At 39.9% G+C, this 20,146-nt stretch overlaps 1 protein-coding gene across 3 annotated transcripts in view; it reads left to right on the forward strand.

The window, feature by feature from the left end:
- Positions 1-3,008: 3,008 nt before the first annotated feature.
- The window catches only part of EPC2 (enhancer of polycomb homolog 2), a 119,555-nt gene continuing 102,417 nt past the window's right edge, over positions 3,009-20,146 (forward strand). For all 3 annotated transcript variants that reach the window (XM_045479751.1, XM_045479752.1, XM_045479753.1), the window contains exon 1: positions 3,009-3,479. In XM_045479751.1, the coding sequence (XP_045335707.1) occupies positions 3,327-3,479 (153 nt within the window). In that variant the 5' untranslated portion in view covers positions 3,009-3,326. The remainder of the gene's footprint in view (positions 3,480-20,146) is intronic.

Genomic DNA, 20,146 nt, shown 5'->3' on the forward strand with positions numbered 1-20,146 from the left:
ATGAAAAAGAATAAAACAATAACTACAGCAAAAATCTGTTACTGTAATAGAATTTCAGGTTTCAAAAGAATTTCTTTGAACTGCTTTAATTGGTTCTAAAATTCAGGGTAGGCCATAATAAGAGCAAATATTGTCAGCAACGGCTAGGTCAAATGACAGGCCAATAGGGTATGTGAACTCCAAGCTGGAATGGATCAGGGTCAGTATCAGTAAATTTCTTCAGGGAATATCAGTCTACATGTATATATTAGGGTCCTGCTATATGTGACGCACAGAACTAGAGATACAGTGATTAACGGGGCAGATGTTGTTCCTGCTCTCCTCAAGCCTACTGCATCTTTTAGGCTTTGGGTTATGACTGTATTAGACACTGGTTGGGAGGTCTCAGGACTTTGGAAGAGCAACTTTAGAATGTTGAATGATCAGTAAACTGAAGAGCTTCGATAGCAGGGTGGCACTGATGAGAAAACAAGAGTTTTAGACTCAGGCTAGACCTGGATTTGAACCCAGTTATGTGAATAATTAGTGTTGAAACTCAGCAAATTATCTGTCTGAGCCTGTTTCCTTATAAGTAAAATTATAACATTTCTCCATAGGGTTATAATGAGAACAAAGTGGAATTCAATTAATTGAGATAATGTACTTTTTAAAGTACTACTGTAGTGCCTGGTATATAATAGATACTCAATATTTCCTTTCTTGAAAGAGAGTAACGGGGCACCTGGGTGGCTCAGACGGTTAAGCCTCTGACTCTTGATTTTGGCTCAGGTCATGATCTCAGGGTTTGTGGGATGGAGCCCCACGTCAGACTCGGCGCTGACAGCACAGAGCCTGTTTGGGATTCTCTTTCTCCCTCTCTCTGCCCTCACTTGTACATGCATGTTCTTTCTCAAAATAAATATAAGCTTAAAAGAAAATTTAAAAATGTTCTGCCTTGATAAACAATTCTAAGCAGCAGTAAAATATAAATTTCATGAATGTTTTGTGTTTCATTTGAGTTGTATTTCAGCTTCCATTATAAACAACATGTTCTAATTATTTTCTAAGTATTTTTTAAATTATACAGACTTGTAAAAAAGGAAACTCAAAAAACGTTGGCTCTTCCCTACTCGCACTCTTTTTGTCTCTCAAAATAAATAAACATTAAAAAAAGAGGAAGAGAATAACAATATATATAGGGGGGGGGAAAGTTATCTTTTCTGAATCTGAGAACTGCTAGGCACCCAGATAAAAACCCTGGATGACTCATTTCTTAACCATGGCTCCCTCCACTCCCTTTTACACTTGAATCCAGTGTTGACCACTACCAATAAGATCATGTTCTTTGCAGACAACTAGAACTGCTCCAGAGGGTAGTACCTCGAGCAGGACATGCCCATAAGCTTGAGAAAAGTACTGCTTACAAGAAGTGAGTCATAACATCTCCATTGTTTCCAACAACAAAGTAGATGGAAAACACTTAACCCTTGCTAAATACTGCTTGAGGTCTTGCTGGGTCAAATGTGTTAGACTGTGCCACAAAGTCCATATCTACCATTTTGCCTCAAAGGGGAATGTGGTGAGAAATGAGAAGAGGAAGAAGAGGAAAAAGGAAGAGTGGAACAAGTAGATGAGGGGGAAATGATGGAGGAAGAATTTTGATGCCATATAGAAATGACTGTAGAAATCAATTTTTTCACTTCTAGTCTTCAGCCAACCACCTACTTTTCTCTGAGCTAGATAGAATATTTATCAGTTATTAGAAAATAGTAAAATGTGTTAGTCTTTCTAGGGATTTTGTAAGAACGCTGTAATGCTTAAAAGACTAACCAAGGAACTCTTGGCTAACCAAGATTGATGTCAACAATAGTCTTGGTACTTACTTAATTTGTGTCAACTTGATTTCCCTTCCTCTTTAGAACATTCTCTACCCAGTTCAAGCTAAGGTAATGTCTCCTTTCTCTGCTCTCTTACAGCCATTGTTGCCTATGCAACTCACTTGGCAACTAATCATGTCCTACTGCTTTGTGTCATCTCCTGTGTAAAGTATTTACACTTTTAATTTTTTCCCATCATTTATATTACTTTTTGCCCAGTTCTTCAACTATTTACATCTCTTACTGTTACTCATCTTTCCAACCAACCTATCATCTCATTAACGTGAAAGATCTCTGAGGGTTGGAACTTTATTTCAAACTTCTTTGCGTCTTCCATAATACCCAGTATTTCACACACATCTGCCACTTCGGAAATGTGTGCTGCCTTGATTAACTTTCGTAAGTTTAACTCTTAAGAACTCTGTTTTTGAAATCAGAGAAATATCTACCATCCACTAAATAACTCTAATAAGTTTGGGTGACAGGTTCAAGGGCACTTGTTGCATTTGGCAGCCTCAAACATTAACCCTCACTGCTGCCATTAGCATCCTCCCCGCGAAGGATGAGCGAGGATGTATTACCACGGAGAGCTCTTTGGGACAGGTACTGAATAGAGGGTACAGGGTGGAAGGGCTGCTTGACCGTTTTCTGGGCGGGCGGAACTCCGCAGATCTGCGCCGCTCTGAGTGGGCAGACGGAGGGGACCTTTCGCACCTCACGGGGATGTGCGAATTAGCTGGCGTTCGGGGCGCGGTGGAGACAGCGCTAAGTACAGGCTCGCTGGTGGCTGTTGTGCACTGGTTGACATCTTCCTTTCCCGCTCACGGACTTCTGCAGACACGCGCTGCTCCGCGCGGCCGAGCTTTGCCCGGCGCTTTCCCTCGGGGCACTCTGCGAGCGGGGTGTCGGGGCCGCGGAGGCAGAGGTGCACGCTCGGGGGCGCGGGTTAACTTGCGCACCTGGCACCTGCCACACGGCGAGACGCGGACCAACGAGCCGAGGGCCACCGCCGCCCCCTCTCCCCAGAGCGGCCCGAGGCTGAGCACGCTCCCGCGGGCCGGCAGCGCCGCGGAGAGAGTGGGTGGGCAGGCGAGGGAGGGGAAGGGAGAGGAAGGAGGGAGGGAGGGAGAGGGCGAGGCGCGTCCCCGCGGCGGGGGCGCGCTCTCGCGCGGGCTGCCGGGATCGCTCGCCGCCGCTGTGGTAATGTCCGCCATGTTGGCCATGGCGCAGGGAGCGGATCGGGCGGGCGAGCGGCGGATCTAGTGTGTGGAAGCGGCCGCGGGCGGCGGGGGTCTGTTTTCGGGCGGGGTGGGCGCCCATGCTGTGGCCGGGGGCAGTGAGGAGGAGGAGGAGGAGCGGGCCGGCCGCGCTGCACTGAGGAAGGAGGTGGAGGAGGCGGCGGGAGTCCTCCCCCCCTCCCCGCCCGCCCCGCCGCCGCCGCCCGGGCTGTTCCTGTAAGGCGGGGAGACAATGAGTAAACTCTCCTTCCGAGCGCGGGCGCTGGACGCCGCCAAACCGCTGCCTATCTACCGCGGCAAGGACATGCCTGATCTCAACGACTGCGTCTCCATCAACCGGGCCGTGCCCCAGATGCCCACCGGGATGGAGAAGGAGGAGGAATCGGTAGGGACTCGAGTGTTTATTACCCCCCCTTCCCTCCTCCCCCCTCCCCTTTGTCAGTCGGGCCTCGCCATTCACAGAGCGCTTTACGCTCGCTGGAGGGCGCCGCTGCCGCTCCAACGCATGGGACCCTACGCCGGCGGAGTAGCGTAAACCCTCTCGGCCGGCGCAGCGCCCGCCCGCGGCCGCCATGTTGTTGCGTCCCAGTGTTGTGATTAGCTCGCAGCGCCGCTTACGCTGCCGTAAGGGGGCCTTGCCGTAAGCGGCGGCCGGGAATGGCGCAGGGGATGTTCTGGCCGCACTTGGCGTACGGCCTCTGTTTACCTTCCACTCCGAACCTTCCTCCGGCACGGGGTTAATTAATGGGCGAGGGATCTTTTGGCTAGGAAAGGTTTTCTCTTCCCACTTTCAAATTTAGTTTTGCATTGGGTTCTCGTTGAAATTACTTGTGGAAAGTAAAGCGCGTTCATAACAAACACCTTCCTCCTAGCAAGGTAATCCCGGCTCCCCGGCCGGCGGTGGTGCAGCGGGATGAGGCGGTGCAGCACTGCGGCGGGGGAGGACGGGAGCCGCGACTACCCAGCAGGGTGTAGCGGTAGAGAGCCGTTGACCGGCTAGCTCCGCGGCGGCGAGAGGGACGGCGCTGCCCACCTAGCCGGGACGGCACCGGTTCGGCACACAGCGTTAGAAAGCAAACAGGAATGTTCACCTAAGAGCCGCTGGCGCTGCCCTGTCCCCGCGCCACGTCCCCGGGAATTGTCATCATAGAGGGTGGTCTTTTGGAAGTTAAGGATTTAATGCATCCAAATTGACGGTTGCATTTTTGATAACACAACGGTTGTGCAAATATTCTGCTTTTCTCCCTGATGGAATTTGGCATACTGTTGAATTTTGTCTGGCTTGACTGTGTTTATGACTCTGGAGTGGTGTTAACTTGCGTGCGAAGTTCATAGTAACTGCACCCTCAAGGATTTCTTCAATGAACCTGCGGTCCCGCCTTATTGTCAACCCTGGGTGTGCGTGGATTGGTTCTCTTGCTTCTGTGACTGTCAGAAGAAGGCTCGAGGTTTCTGTGATTGGTTTTCTCTTTTGACTATTAATATTGCAGGAAATGCTTTTATGCCTTTGATTGGCTGCTCCAGTTCTGACCTCATTATATTACCCTGTTATTACTACTTTCTGCTGTGATTTAATCACATTTTTCTTTGGTCTTTGATTACTTGAAAGTCTTACACTTTCAGGAGAAAATGAATATGGCAACGGTATCGGGATGAACATTAAGTATTCAGCTTTTCAAAAAATAAGATGAAAACCCAACATTTGCTGTAGATTTAGATCTAAGTCATATGAGAATATTCTTTTTGTTTTAAAAATGAAGTTTATTTCTAGCAGCTCAATTTTCCATGGGAACGGTAATTAAAATAAAGTTATAGTATGTACAAGAATTGAATTGGACTTTAAAAAACACAATTTTGTATTCCACAAAGTTAAATTTTTGTTAATATTATTGTATGGGATTTGACCCAAGAGAAGTAGCTTATGAATCTTCAAGTATCAGTGGTGATGTAATTACTTGGATCCAGTTATTTGGGTTTGAGAAGAACTAAAATCAAGAAGCTTGTTCTAGAATGAACAATTAACCCGAAAGATAAGTTACTTTTTGTGAACTGAGCAGCAATATACTTACAGCTTTTGGCCCTTAGTTTGCCACGTGTGTCTTGGTATTTTACCTGAATTTAGGAAGAAAACTTGCAGTTTAGTTATTTTTTTAATGATGTATTAAAAACAAATAATTTAACCCTTTCACTGTTAACTTTTTCAGTAACAGTTGTGATTTTCAATCTGGAGATTGGAAATCAGATTATATTGGATTATATTCAGTAGCCTGCTTCAGTTGCCCACTTCCAGGGAAGAAGAAATCCAATTTATGATGGAACTAGAGTTGAAACCCAGGACTTCTGACTCTTTGGTCCTTTCTGCCTCTTTGATGTTACAAGTGGTGGTACTTAAAATCAAAACAAAACTGAACAAACCCTGACAGATAAGATTTATAACTATCTTTTGCTTCCCAGAATGTACAGTTGGGGTGTTCGTTTTTTCTTTCCTCTTTTTTAAATTAACGTGTAAGAAGACTTGTGCTTACATGAGTGACAGTCGATTCAGTTCTTCTGGTCCTGTTTACAGGACTTCTGTTATTAAGCAGAATTATTTGTTCATTTTAAAAAAATGTTCTGCCTTTGGCACCTGGGTGGCTCAGTCAGTTAAGCTTCTGCTTGATTTCGGCTCAGGTCATGATGTCATGGTTTGTGGGATCAAGCCCTAAGTCGGGCTCTGCTCTGACAGTTTCTCTGTCTCCCTCTCTGTCTCCCTCTCTCTCTGCCCTTTTCTCGCTCATGTGCACTCCCTCTTGAAATAAAATTAAAAAACTGTTCTGCCTTGAAAAGCAGTTCTAAGCAGCAGTAAAATGTAAATTTCATAAATGTTTTGTGTTTCATTTGAGTTGTATTTCTTTTTTTTTTTTTAATGTATGTTTATTTTGAGAGAGAGAGGGCATTCACGCAAGCCGGGGAGGCACAGAGAGAGGGAGACAGAATCTCAAGCAGGCTTATACTCACAACCATGAGATCATGACCTGAGCTGAAATCAGGAGTCAGACCCTTAACCGACTGAGCCACCCAGGTGCCCCTGAGTTGTATTTCAATTCAACTTCCATTACCAACATGTTCTAGTTATTTTTCTAAGTATTTTTTAAATTATATAGACTTGTAAAAAAAAAAATAACAACCTTGGCTTGTGGATTTATAATTGTTGCTTTGCATTTCTAACTATCCACAATATGACTCCTTTCCTGCTTGGTTGACAGAATCTTTTGACTTAACTTGAACCACCTTCATGAATCTTAACCTCCATTCTCACTCCGCCCCCACCCTGCCCCGGTAAAATTAAAAACTGTGTCTATTGGATTATTATTAGACTTCGTTTATGTAGTCATTGACTCAGTTTTGAGTTATATTTTGATAATACTTAGATGAGATAATTTAGGCATTCTTTGACATTGGTAGCACTCTCATCATTCTCTTAGCTCTTTCTTTTCTTTTGGGCATGTAGGCATCTTCTTTTGTTCCCTTTCCTCATTTTCCTGGTCTTTTGCCTAAGGTCTGCCAGTAGGCATCCTCCTAAACTTGGTCTCTATAGTGCTCTACATGACACTTGATTTAGGTCAAATACTGTTAACTTGTGTTTATTTAGAATCTAAACCAGAATGATCAGGTGATCATCACAACACCCCTGGAGTGTTGTATAGAGATAGTTGATGTTTTTTGATAATACAGTACTTAACCATTTTTCGACTACTACTTGTGTCCCAGATACTATGTTAATAACTTTACATACGATTAGTTCATCTAATCCTTTTTAAAATTAACTTTTTTGAGTTATTTATATGCAATAAAATGTGCTCATTTAAAGCATAGAGTTTATGAGTTTTGACAAACATGTACACACAAGGAAATGCCACCACAATCAAGATAAAGCAACATTTCAAACACCCAAAAAATTCCCTTGTGCTCCTTTGCAAGTCAGTCCATCTACACCAGTAGTTCTAAGCAATTACTGATTTGTTTTCTTTCCCTATAGATTTTAGTATTGTTTTTTCTAGAATTACATTTAAATGGATTTCACATACTCTTTCGTGTCAGGCTTCTTTTGCTCAGCATGATGCATTAACGATTCATCCTTGTTACATGTATCAGTCCATTCCTTTTTATTACTGAACAGTATGCTAGTGAATTGTTGTAATATATTCATCCATCCATCTGGATATTTGAATTGCTTCCTGTTTTTGGTTTTCATTGAATCTTTGTAACAACAGCCTATGTAGTATTATTGTTTCTGTTTTATGGATGAAAAACTGTGGGTCTCACTGTTAGTAACTGGCAGGGCTATAATTCATGCCCTTGGTTTTAATATCACAAAACCCATTCTTATAACCACTGTGATTCATGTTGACTTCTTACAGAATCCCAAATTAGCTTCTGAACTGTTAAGTTCATTACAGGTTTTGTAAACATTGTTTTACTTTTTGTAATTGGGGAACTTTGAAAGATGACATTGATTTGATTGGAATATTAAATTACTAACTAGGGGCTCCTGGGTGACTCAGTCGGTTGAGTGTCCGACTTCAGCTCAGGTCATGATCTTGCAGTTCAAGAGTTTGAGCCCCGCATCGGGCTCTGTGCTGACAGCTCAGAGCCTGGAGCCTGCTTCGGATTCTGTACGTGTCTCTCTCTCTCTGCCCATCCCCGGGGTGTGTGTGTGTGTGTGTGTGTGTGTGTGTGTGTGTGTGTCTCAAGTAAATAAACATTAAAAACAATAAGTTATTAAAACAAATAAGTAAGTAAATTGCTAACTGTAGTTTTTCATCACTTAATTATATATGATTTTTGCTTTTGGCTTTTCAGATTTTCTGTTTCTTTTTCCTTTTTTCTTAGAAGTTTATTTACTTTGCTTCTCTATAGTGGTACCATTATGTTTATCTGAATGTTTACGTTACCATAAGCATGTAAGAAATTTGTGGGAAACTATTATTTTTTATTGTTTAGATTTTATTCTAATAGAATATAATCTATGTAAGGACAAGGATCTTTGCATATTTTGTTCATTAATGTATTCCGAGTATCTGAAACTGTGCCTGGAACATAATATATGTTTGCTAAATGTTGGTTAAGTGTTGAATGAGCCTTTTTTTTTTTCTTTCTATACTAAGATCTATGTTTTTATGAAACACTGTGTGTGCGTGCATGCATGTGTGTGTAATTCATTAGCAGATTTTGGGAAATTATTCTTGGAATTCTTTTTGGTTTCTTACTTTGATACAACATGTACCTAAATACTAAATGTATATATTTTTTTCCCTCTTGAGTCAGAGGCCCCTTTAAATACACAATTTTGAACTCATAGGTATGGCTGCAATATTTTTATTTTGTGTTAATTACCCTTCTCATAGGTGTATGTAGATTTGTATAAGATACCTTTTTGTATTAGAGTGAACCAAAATTTCTATGAAGCATGTGATTCTGCTTATTTTCAATTTTTAAAAATGTTTTATTTATTTTTGAGAGAGAGACCGAGTATGAGCAGGGGAAGGGCAGAAAGAGGGAGACACAGAATCTGAAGACAGCGCCAAGCTCTGAGCTGTCAGCACAGAGCCTGACGCAGGGCTCGAACTCTTGAACTGCGAGATCATGACCTGAGCTGAAGTCAGATGCTTAACTGACTGAACCACCCAGGTGTCCATTCTGCTTATTTTTTTTTTTTTATGTTTATTTATTTTTGAGACAGAGAGAGACAGAGCATGAACAGGGGAGGGGCAGAGAGAGAGGGAGACACAGAATCCGAAACAGGCTCCAGGCTCCGAGCTGCCAGCACAGAGCCCGACGTGGGGCTCAAACTCACGGACCGTGAGATCATGACCTGAGCCGAAGTCGGACGCTTAACCGACCAAGCCACCCAGGCACCCCTAATTCTGCTTATTTTTAAAGAAAAAGATCATGACTGATTTAAATTGCCATTTCTCCTTTTATGCTTTAGTTGCCTAATTTTGATATCCTCTTAATATTTTAAGCAACAGTGAGAGTAGGAATATATTCAGTGTTTCTTACATTTCAGAGTTATTTTTGGCACTAATACATTTCATGTTTCATTATAGAGGAGTTCTAGAGAGGGTATAAAATAAAATTTTGTAAATTGATATTGTAAAAACACTGAGCATTTATTCTTTCAACAAAAGCATATACTAGCCAGTTATCATCTGATTGCCAGGTGTTATCTAAATATGACATCAGGAAACTTTTGAAGGGATAACCATGGATAAGAGTATTTGTAAGGCTGTGTGCTGGAGTGTTGCTAGGATTAAAATTAAAAGAAGAATATGATACAGAACTTGACTTCGGGAAATGTAAATGAGTCATTGAGGTCAAAAACATATCTGGAGAGTTAGCAGAAACTACCAGGTTAAGTTGACCTGACAAAGAGCATTAGAAATAGTTAAATTTTAGTATAGTTAAGAATTAGAGAAAACTGGGGCGCCTGGGTGGCGCAGTCGGTTAAGCGTCCGACTTCAGCCAGGTCACGATCTCGCGGTCCGTGAGTTCGAGCCCCGCATCAGGCTCTGGGCTGATGGCTCAGAGCCTGGAGCCTGTTTCCGATTCTGTGTCTCCCTCTCTCTCTGCTCCTCCCCCGTTCATGCTCTGTCTCTCTCTGTCCCAAAAATAAATAAAAACGTTGAAAAAGAAGAAAAAAAAAAAAAAAAAAAAAAAAAAGAATTAGAGAAAACTGTTACTAGAATGTATAAGAGGGATTGGAGAGAGATTTAACAAGTTGGACTTTCAGGTTTGATTGTATGGTGTGTGTTGAAGGAAATACTTGAATCCAGGAATGTTTATTTTTTTTATTAAAAATTTTTTTTAAATGTTTTTATTTATTTTTGAGGGGGAGAGAAACAGCGTGCGAACTGGGGAGGGGCAGAGAGGGAGGGAGACAGAATCTGAAGCAGGCTCCAGGCTCCGAGCTGTCAGCACAGAGCCTGACGTGGGCTTGAACTCGTGAACCACAAGATCATGACTTGAGTGGAAGTTGGACGCTTAACCGACTGAGCCACCCGGGCACCCAGAATCCAGGAATGTTTACAGCAATTTCTGTGGATGTTAAGTAGAGTAAAGGAAGTTTCTTCCATTTTGCATGTATTTTATCTGCCCTTTTCAATCCATCATCCCCTGCTGATAGAGATTTCAGGAGGGTAGTACTGCATCATTTCTGAGCACGCCATTCTCTTAGCTCTTTCTCTTTGTTTTTTTTGGACTTACATATGGCTTTTACTTCTTCTCCTTACTTTGTTCTGTGCTATATCTTCAACACTAGAAACGGTTTGTAACAAAGAAGGCACTTACTAAATATTTGGTGAATTAATGAATAGAAGTTGAGGTGGAGATAAGACTGCAAAAGGGGTACAATTATACCAGATGACAGATAGTTTCAAATGTTAGCCCAGGGGTTTGTAGAATGGTGTAGAAAAAAGAGCACTGACTTGCAAGTGTGAAGTCTCTTTCTAGTTTTGTTTCTGTTCTTTAGTGGCCAAATGATCTGGGAAAGTTGCCTACCTTCTCTGAGTCTCAGGTCATTCATCACTACCATCACAGCTACCATTTATTGTGCGTTAGTGAGTGTGTTGAGTACATGCCAGGCACTTTGTTAAACTCAGTAGGTGGTTTACGACTCATTATAACGATAGGATGTATAGTAGGTGCTATTATGTCTTTTCTAGAAGAGAAGCAGGCTTTGGAGATTAAATATCTTGCCGAAGTTCACTCCTACTTGGACTAGAACATAGTAAAGCCAGTATTTGAACTCAAATCCTGTGAGTGATTGAGTCTAGAGCTCTGACCTTTACCACTGTACTGCTTCATCTGTAAAATGAGTGGGTTGAGAACTAGATGATACCTAAAGTTTATTACATTTTCATTGTTCTGTCATTTGTTATTCTATACTACCATGGAAGAGTCATTAAAAATTTTTGCCTCGGGGAATGATAAGAAAGAAGCTTTAAGGTGAATGCCTTTTGTAAACACATTTCTTTTTTTTTTTTTTTTTAATTTTTTTATTTTATTTACTTTTTTTTTGGCAAACACATTTCTTTAACACAAACTTTTAAGGAATGATTTATCTGTGGGGTAAGTTTAAAAAAAAATTTTTTTTTTTTTTTTTCAACGTTTATTTATTTTTGGGACAGAGAGAGACAGAGCATGAACGGGGGAGGGGCAGAGAGAGAGGGAGACACAGAATCGGAAACAGGCTCCAGGCTCTGAGCCATCAGCCCAGAGCCCGACGCGGGGCTCGAACTCACGGACCGCGAGATCGTGACCTGGCTGAAGTCGGACGCTCAACCGACTGCGCCACCCAGGCGCCCCTTTTTTTTTTTTTTTTTTTTTTTTTTTTTTTTTTTTTTTTCAACGTTTATTTATTTTTTTGGGGACAGAGAGAGACAGAGCATGAACGGGGGAGGGTCAGAGAGAGAGGGAGACACAGAATCGGAAACAGGCTCCAGGCTCTGAGCCATCATGAGCCATCAGCCCAGAGCCTGACGCGGGGCTCGAACTCACGGACCATGAGATCGTGACCTGGCTGAAGTCGGACGCTTAACCGACTGCGCCACCCAGGCGCCCCTGTGGGGTAAGTTTAGATTTCATCAGTATCAGGTCTCTAAAAACGAGGCCTAAAAATGTTTAACAGGTAGGATCATTAGGTTGATTTCAAGTAACAGAAACCAAATCTGGTTTCTTTAAGATTCCTAGGTGTTGCCTTGAAGGCCCCAAAGAAGGCTTGAACGGTCAAGGCTTGAGAATGCCAGGAACCAGGGCAGCTATGGGCTTTTTAGCAGCAAGTGACATTAATATCACTAAACTCTAACAATTCCCAGTCATTTGAGAGGTAGTAGTATAGTGTTGTGGTAAAGTGCGTATCTTCTTCTTTGAGCCAGACTGAATGGTTTTGAGTTCATCTATAAAATCTCATGGGTTGTTGAGAGCATGAATTGTGTGCTTGGGACAGTTTGTGGCATTCAGTAAGCAGTCAATAAATATTAGCTGTTATCATCATTGTTATGTTTCTTTTGTTTCAGAATCGCAGATCCTGGTCATTATTGGTTTGGCTTGAATCAGGTGTCTGTGTACCTATAAGTCTGACAGTCTGACAGGGGAGGTTGGTACACAAGTGCTGTTAAGGGCTACTCTCCTGAGAATGAGGCTTTAGTCAGGAGCTGCCCTTTAGACATTTACTGCTGGTGTGTATATAACATTATGACCAAAAGTTATGAAGTTAAATTGTTAATTAAATTGTTTTAATCCATAGTTTGATCCAAGGTGAATTTGGATACTTAGGGTATTTTTACAGACCTTAAGTTTGTAAGGTGTTTTAATGGGATAACGATATTTTACATATTTCACAATATAATGGTAGGATGTGTATTGCCTTTTTTAAATGAAATTTAAATTAAGGACTATAAAAAAAGTCTCCAGAATCTTTTTAAAGAAAGCATACCCTTCATACTAATTTTCCAAATAGTAAGGGATGCATTTTGTGTGACCTCAAAGAAGTTATTTAACTTTCCTGGCCCTTAGTTTCCTCATTTGTGAAGTAGAATTGGATTGAGTGACCGTTAAAGTACCTTTGGGTCTAAAAATTACTTGCTTCTGTGAATCCACATGTCTATCTACTAGGTATATTGTCCAGAATGTTAATTAGATGAAAAGAACTAACAAATGAAAGACTAAATATTAGGAAGATACTAGTAGTTAAGCTTTATTTAAAGAGTTAATTATTGTAATCCTGTTAATTTGGTTTAGAGTCCTTTTTTTGTGAGGTTCAGTTATATTTATCCACTATTTAATACTGATTTTTCCTAGAGATCAAAAGAGAAGTCCCCTCTGTATGTTTTGGATATGATCAGTTCCCTTTTCATGGAATTTTCTTTCACTGTCTCTTACTGTAAATGTCCTGAATTTTGGTATACTTTTAGCCCAGACAATTTGAGTTTTAAAATAAATTTTTTAGTATCTCGTGCTTCTCACTTGAGGGATGTATGTGTATGTATGGATATGGATATATGCATGAGAGAGTGATAGATACTTGTTTTCCCATTTAGACCAAATGCCTTAAGGAAGGTATAAAGTCTTTGTTTTACTCAGCAGAGGCTGGATTACCTATGCAGGTACTTACGTGGTAGAAAGTTTGTGATACAGGCGTTGACCGTAATACTGGCCACTGGGATTGGATTTGATTGTATTATTAAACGTACAGCTCTGCATCTTCATTTCATTTCAAGTACAGTTGAGGTAGAAAAACCAGTAATGGATGCGTAGGTGACAGCTGGTAGGAATAAGCCATGAATGAGACCAATGTAGATAGCAGTAGGTCCATCATGATTATTTGATTTTATCTTAAAACTGATCCTTGCTGATATTTTGAGTTGTTTACACTTGCATGAAATAGAACTTTGGGTTTGCCTAGTCTGTCATCCACCACTGTTTTTTTGTGGGATCAATAGTGGAGGAAGATGACAGCCACTTCCAGATTCTTCTTAGCACCATTTCCTTACATTTGTTTTTAGGTTTCTTTTTTCTTGCCAGCTAGTATCACCGTGCAGTCAGAAGAATGCAGAGTGAAAGAGTCAGCCTCTCTGCTAGTCATATCTTTACTTCCAGCTTTCTCACTTTCCTTTTTTGGGAGGAATGTGGGCAAAGGATAGGAGGTTGTTGGTTGGGGAGTTGACAAGCAGCCCTTATTTGTACTGTTAATTTGATGAAATTGGTACTTCAGAATTGTGCCTTAGGTTCCAGGCCTGGCCTCTGTCACTTTGCCTTTGGGCAAGATAAATTACTTCATCTCATTAAGCCACTTTGCTTCATCTGTTTAATGAGAAGTATCTTGAAAGGTAATCTTAAAGATTATCTTTTTGTGGACTTAAGTCAGTGCCTTATACAGGCAACTGCTTTTTTTTTTTATTATTAATAACAGTTTTCAGTTATATAGGCTAATAAATGTGAAGGAATATGGAAGAGTAAAATATACAGAGTATCTCCATACATTATTCTGTGGAATAGTTTGACATTTTTTTTTCTCCAGTCAATTAAATATTTTTATAGTTGTCAAACATCAGCAGATTGATACGTATATTTTCCTCCTTCCATCTCTTCTTGGCAGAGCATTTTAACAATCAAAATGATTTAAAAAATTAAAGACTTTAAAAATTAGCAAAGAAACTAAATTTTCAGCTAATCCTCAGAGTAATATTTGACTCCTGAATAATTGATACTGTATTTGTTTTTAAAAGTGATTTCCTTTTTCCTTTCTTTTTCTTCTTCCTTTTTAAAATTTTTAAAAATGTTTATTCATTTTTGAGAAAGAGAGAGAGAAAGGGGCAGGAAGGGTCAGAGAGAGAGGGAGACATAGAATCTGAAGCAGGCTCCATCCAGACTTTGAGTTGTCAGCACAGAGCCTGACGTGGGGCTCCAACTCCCGGACTGTGATCATGACCTGAGCCAAAGCTGGACACTTAACCAACAAAGCCACCCAGCACCCCCCGCTTCTTTATTTTTTTGATTGTTAGTTGGTCATGGGGAAAATAAATTTTAGTGATGAAAATCTGTTCAGTGGGTGGTATACATTAGAGAATCAAATGACGAGAGACATTCTAATATACCAATGAACTCTGGGATGAACACTTAAGTTTGGAACTTTGGAAAGCATGGTACCAAAGAGGTAATCTTGCCATTTGATCCTTGAGATATTTCTCAACTGGCATGGTTTTGGCATTCAGTTTTTTGTGCGTATGGGACTGTCACAGGCATATCATGAAGTTTATTGATATCCTGCCTGCTAATTGCGATAACCCCGAAATGTTTTTTTCTCGATTTCCAAATGAGGGCTGTGGAATCTGAATTAAGAACCATTGTCCAAGGCTTCTTAACCTTTTGTGACTTGGGACTTTGACAGCTTGATAAAATTCCTGCTTTTCCCATCCCCTGCTGCAACCCCCAGTTTGTCCTCTGTATTTAAGAGTTTGTTTTTTTGGTTCGTCTCTTTTTTTTTTTCTTTGTTCATTTGTTTTGTTTCTTAAATTCCACATATGAGTGAAATCATATAGTATTTGTCTTTGTCTGACTTCACTTAGCATTTTACTCTCTAAATCTATCCATGGTGTTGCAAAAATGGCAAGATCTTATTCTTTTTTATGGCCAACTAATATTCCATTATATATATATATATATATGTGTGTGTGTGTGTGTGTGTGTGTGTGTACACATATACACACACCCCACATTTTGTTTATTCTTTCATCTATTGATGGACACTCAGGTTGCTTCTATATCTTGACTGTGGCTTATAAATAATGCTATAGTAAACATAGAGGTGCATGTATCTTTTTAGTAGTGGTTTTGTTTTCTTTGTTCCAGTTCTTTGTCCTAGTAGGGGAATTACTGAATCACATGGTAATTCTGCTTTTAATTTTTTGAGGAATCTCCATACCGTTTCCAACAGTGGCTGCCCCAGTTTGCATTCCCACTAACAGAGCATATCGTTCCTTTTTTTCTCCCACATTCTCTCCAGCATTTGTTTTTCCTTGTCTTTTTTGATCATAGCCATTCTGACAGGTGTAAGGTGGTTTTGATTGTGATCTCATTTGTTTTGATTTTGTCTCATTGTGGTTTTGATTGGCATTTCCCTGATGAATAGTGATGTTGAGCAGCTTTTCATGTGTTGGTTGGCCATTTGTAGGTCTTCTTTGGAAAAATGTCTATTGCACCAAAAAGAATATAATACCTGGGAGTAAATTTACCCATGTAGGTGAAAGACCTGTACTCTGGAAACTATAAAACAGTGATGAAGGAAATTGAGGAGGACACAAACAAATGGACGGATACTCCATGCTCATGTATCGGGAGAACCAATATTGTTGGTTCTACAAAGCAATGTACAGACTTAATGCAATCTCTATCAAAATACCAATAGCATTTTTCACAGAAATAGAACAAATAATATGAACATTTGTATGGAACCATAAAAGACCTTGAATAGCCAAAGCAGTCTTGAGAAAGATGAACAAGGGTAGAGGCATCACAATCCCAGGCTTCAAGATATACTAGAAAGCTGTAGTAATCAGAAAGGTATTGTACTGGCTCAAAAAATACACACAGAGATCAATGGAATAGAATAGAGACCCTAGAAATAAACCTGTGCTTATATGGTCAATTCATCTATGACAAAGGAAACAAGAATATACAGTGGGAAAACTGGATAGCTACGTGCCAAAGAATGAAACTGGAACACTTTCTTACACTGTACACAAAAACAAACTCAAGAGTGGATTAAGGACCTACACGTGAGACCTGAAACCATGAAACTCCCAGAAGAAAACATAGGCAGTAATTTCTTTGACATGGGCCATAGAAACATTTTCCTAGATAGGTCTCCTGAGGCAAGGGAAACAAAAGCAAAAATAAACTATTGGGACTACACCAAAATAAAAAGCTTTTGTATAGCTCAGGAGACCATCAACAAAATGACAAGACTACCTACTGAATGGGAGAAGGTATTTGCAAATGATGTATCTGATAAGGGGCTAGTACCCAAAATATATAAAGAGCGTATACAACTCAATACCAAAAAGAATCAAGTAAAAAATGGGCAGAGAGCCTGAATCAGTATGGTTTTAAATGCATAAAATAGAATCACATAAGCCAATTATATTGAAAGTTATCAAAATAATATAAGTTTGTAATTTACATGCTTTAGTAATACATTAATGACAAGATTTAGAGTTGAATCTAATTATCTTAGTTTTAACGTTTGAGAGAGGGAGAGAGAGAGAGAGAGAGAGACTGAGTGACTGAGCGACTGAACACGAGTGCGGGAGGGGCAGAGAGAGAGAGAGGGAGACACAGAATTCGAAGCAGGCTCCAGGCTCCAAGCTGTCAGCAAAGAGCTGGACGCGGGGCTCGAACTCCCGAACCATGAGATCTTGACCTGGTCTGAAGTCAGATGCTTAACTGACTGAGCCACCCAGGCACCCCTAATTATCTTTTTAAGTAGTGATAAGTGTAAACAATATTTAAGTAGTGATAAGTATTAACAACCCCTAATTATCTTTTTAAGTAGTGATAAGTATAAACAATATTTGGACAAGTGCAACCACTGTAATAGGACAATGAAACGATCTGTGATTTCTGTTGTATTGCTAGTCCTGAGTATTACTAGTACTGTTATTTTGCCTTTTGCCTACATTAGTAATTGAAGGAAATGTTAAATTTGATAAAAGTTAGTGGAATAAGAGAAATGATTGTTTTCTCACCCAAGTTTATGGCCCCTCAATTCTTTCTTTGGAAGTTTTGAAGGTCTTTGACCTGGTGTTTAGAATCCCTCAGAAGAATTTCTTTGGCCCAAATGGCAACCTTATTGCCATGTCATCCTTGTCCCAAATATATAGTTAGGCTAAAGATTTTATTTCTTATTACTATAAAGGAGATGTTACTGTAAACAGAATATGTTATTTTTGTGTTTAAGATATTTTCTACGTTTTTTAAGTTGGAAAATAATATACCCACGTAATGTAAAGATAAAAATTTATACCACAAAATGATATATATGAAAAGTAAATGTCCTTCCTCCCCACATCCCAGACACTCTACAGAGGCAGCTGTTGTTGGCATCATGCATGTGTATCCTAGAAAACTGCTAAACAAATGCTTATTTCTTGTATTCATTTTGTAAGTAATATGTGACCTTAGAGTTAGTTTCTTAATCTAGAGTCATTCATTAAGTCAGGTAATTTTGATTTTAAATTTAAAAATCTCTGAGGAATTGAGAATTGGCAAATTGTAGCTTTCTAATTGGATTGTTTGGAGTTTAGATATAAAACCTTAATCTTTTATTCCCATGTTGCAGTTTGGCTGTCTGTAAGCCTTGCATTGTGCATAGGACTTTTGTTTATTTTTCTATATATAAAATAAGTACTTTAAAGTCCGATTAACTATTAAATGTCTTGTCGGTGAATTTTTTTTTTACCAATTATTTATGGCCTTAAGTAACAGTTTAGGTCAGAAGAGCAATAATAGGCTCCCCTTTTGAAGAAAGCCATCTTATTTCGGGTTATCATATTGGTAAGCTGGATCTTTCACACAGACTGCACTCTTTCAAACTTTCATTGCAGTTGTTTGTATGTGTTCATTCGTTAAGTAGCTCCATGAATGCATGGACTGTGTCTGTATTACCTTTGTATCCATCATCTGGTGCAGTGAATGATGTATGGTAGCTGCTTACTAAATAGTTGCTGATGGAACGAGCAACGCCTGTTATGTACTTTAGGTTACAGAAAGGAATAGAGGTGGTACCTGTCTTCAAGCAGTTTGTAGTCCCAAAGAAAAGAGTTGTACATGGATGACTGCATATAAGGTTTAATGTGTTATGTAAAAAGTAAAAATTATATTGTGGAAATTTGTGTCACAAGGGACGTGATTTGAACAAGAGTATGTCTGAGTTCATGTAATAGCTAGTAGAAGATACCAAATTGGGGTGTCTGGGTGGCTCAGTCAGGTAAACATCCAACTCTTGGTTTCAGCTCAGGTCATGATCTCACTGTTGGTGGGGTTGAGCCCTGCACTGGGCTCTGTACTGTCAGCAGAGATTCTCTGCTGTCTCTCTGGGATTTTCTCTGTCTCTCAAATAATAAACTTAAAAAAAATACTACTGAATTATTTTTTGCAAATGAGTTTTGAAGTTATTTCATATGCCACAATGTCATGAGTTTTTTGTTTTTGTTTTTTTTCCTGGTACATGTCATTGCTTTTCATATTGGAAAGTGTGTGATGTCCTGGAGAGTTGTTAGAGGGTTGAAAGAATTTTTGTGGTCTAGTGTAGAGTCACCTTTTAGGATAGGCAAACTTGTGTTAAGAGCATTTCCTGTTGTTTTTGTTTTGATTTTGGTTTTAAGAGCAGTTCCTGTGTAAAGAGCTGTGGGAAGAGAAACTTTGTGATATGAAGGATGATCTGAAGAACTAGTGCTGCCTTATTTATTGTACAAGTAATGTGGAGATTTTATTTATTTTGCTTTAAAACACAGAGGACACTTTCCGTGGAGAAAGTACTTAGAAGATTTTCTGTACATTATAGGTGCTTCAGACAGCAGTAGTTCCCCTTCAACTTTATCTGAAATATCAGCTCAGCCATCTTACATTCATCAGGGCTTTCAAAATACCTCCAAAAGAAATACAGAAGGTTTAGGTCAGTGATTCTCAAACTTTGTCATGCATCAGAATCACTTGGAGGGCTTGTTAAAACACTGATTGCTGAGCTTCATTCTGACATTGTAGTTTTTAGTGGATCTGGAATGGGACCTAGGAATTCGTGTTTTTTAACAGGTTCCTGATGCTGCCTGTCCAGTGACCCCACTCTGAAAACTACCACTGTAGGAGGAAGAATAGCAGTTCCATCTTGACCACATAGCAGAACAATCTGGGGTGCTTTTGTAAAGTACATGTGTTTACCTTAGACTTCCCAGCCAAATCACAGTTTATGGGTGATTCTGATTCTAGGTCGAAAAAAACGGTTATGTATGCCCATGTCTCCTGCATGTCTGCCTTGCCATTTTACCATTCTGGTAAGGAGTATTTCTCTTATTCATTGGCGTTTGAACTCTTTTGATTGACTCACTGTGTGTGTGTGTGTGTGTGTGTGTGTGTGTGTGTGTAGCTGAAATAAAACTGAAATAAAGTGTGTCTTGACATGCACACACACTACACACACAAATATACTGTTGGGTGTTTGTTTATGCAGTAGTTATGTTCTGTCAAGTTGCCACAAACAATGGATTAATGAATACTGAATCATTGCTTCTAAAGGAAATACAGGGCTGGTTCACAGGAACCTCTCTGGTCACAACATTTTCATCAAACAAATCAATACAAATTCTTGTTTTATGCATGTTTGTGTTTTGAAGATACTTTATTTAACATATACTATTGATTCTTGGCATTGAACTCACAGCCAGCAGCACTGTAAGTCATGCCTGAATGCAACTTGTCTAACTGTAAGTTTCTCTGTAAGTTTCATCACAGCCGTCT

Source organism: Leopardus geoffroyi, chromosome C1 (assembly GCF_018350155.1).
Source record: "Leopardus geoffroyi isolate Oge1 chromosome C1, O.geoffroyi_Oge1_pat1.0, whole genome shotgun sequence".
NCBI lineage: Eukaryota > Metazoa > Chordata > Mammalia > Carnivora > Felidae > Leopardus > Leopardus geoffroyi.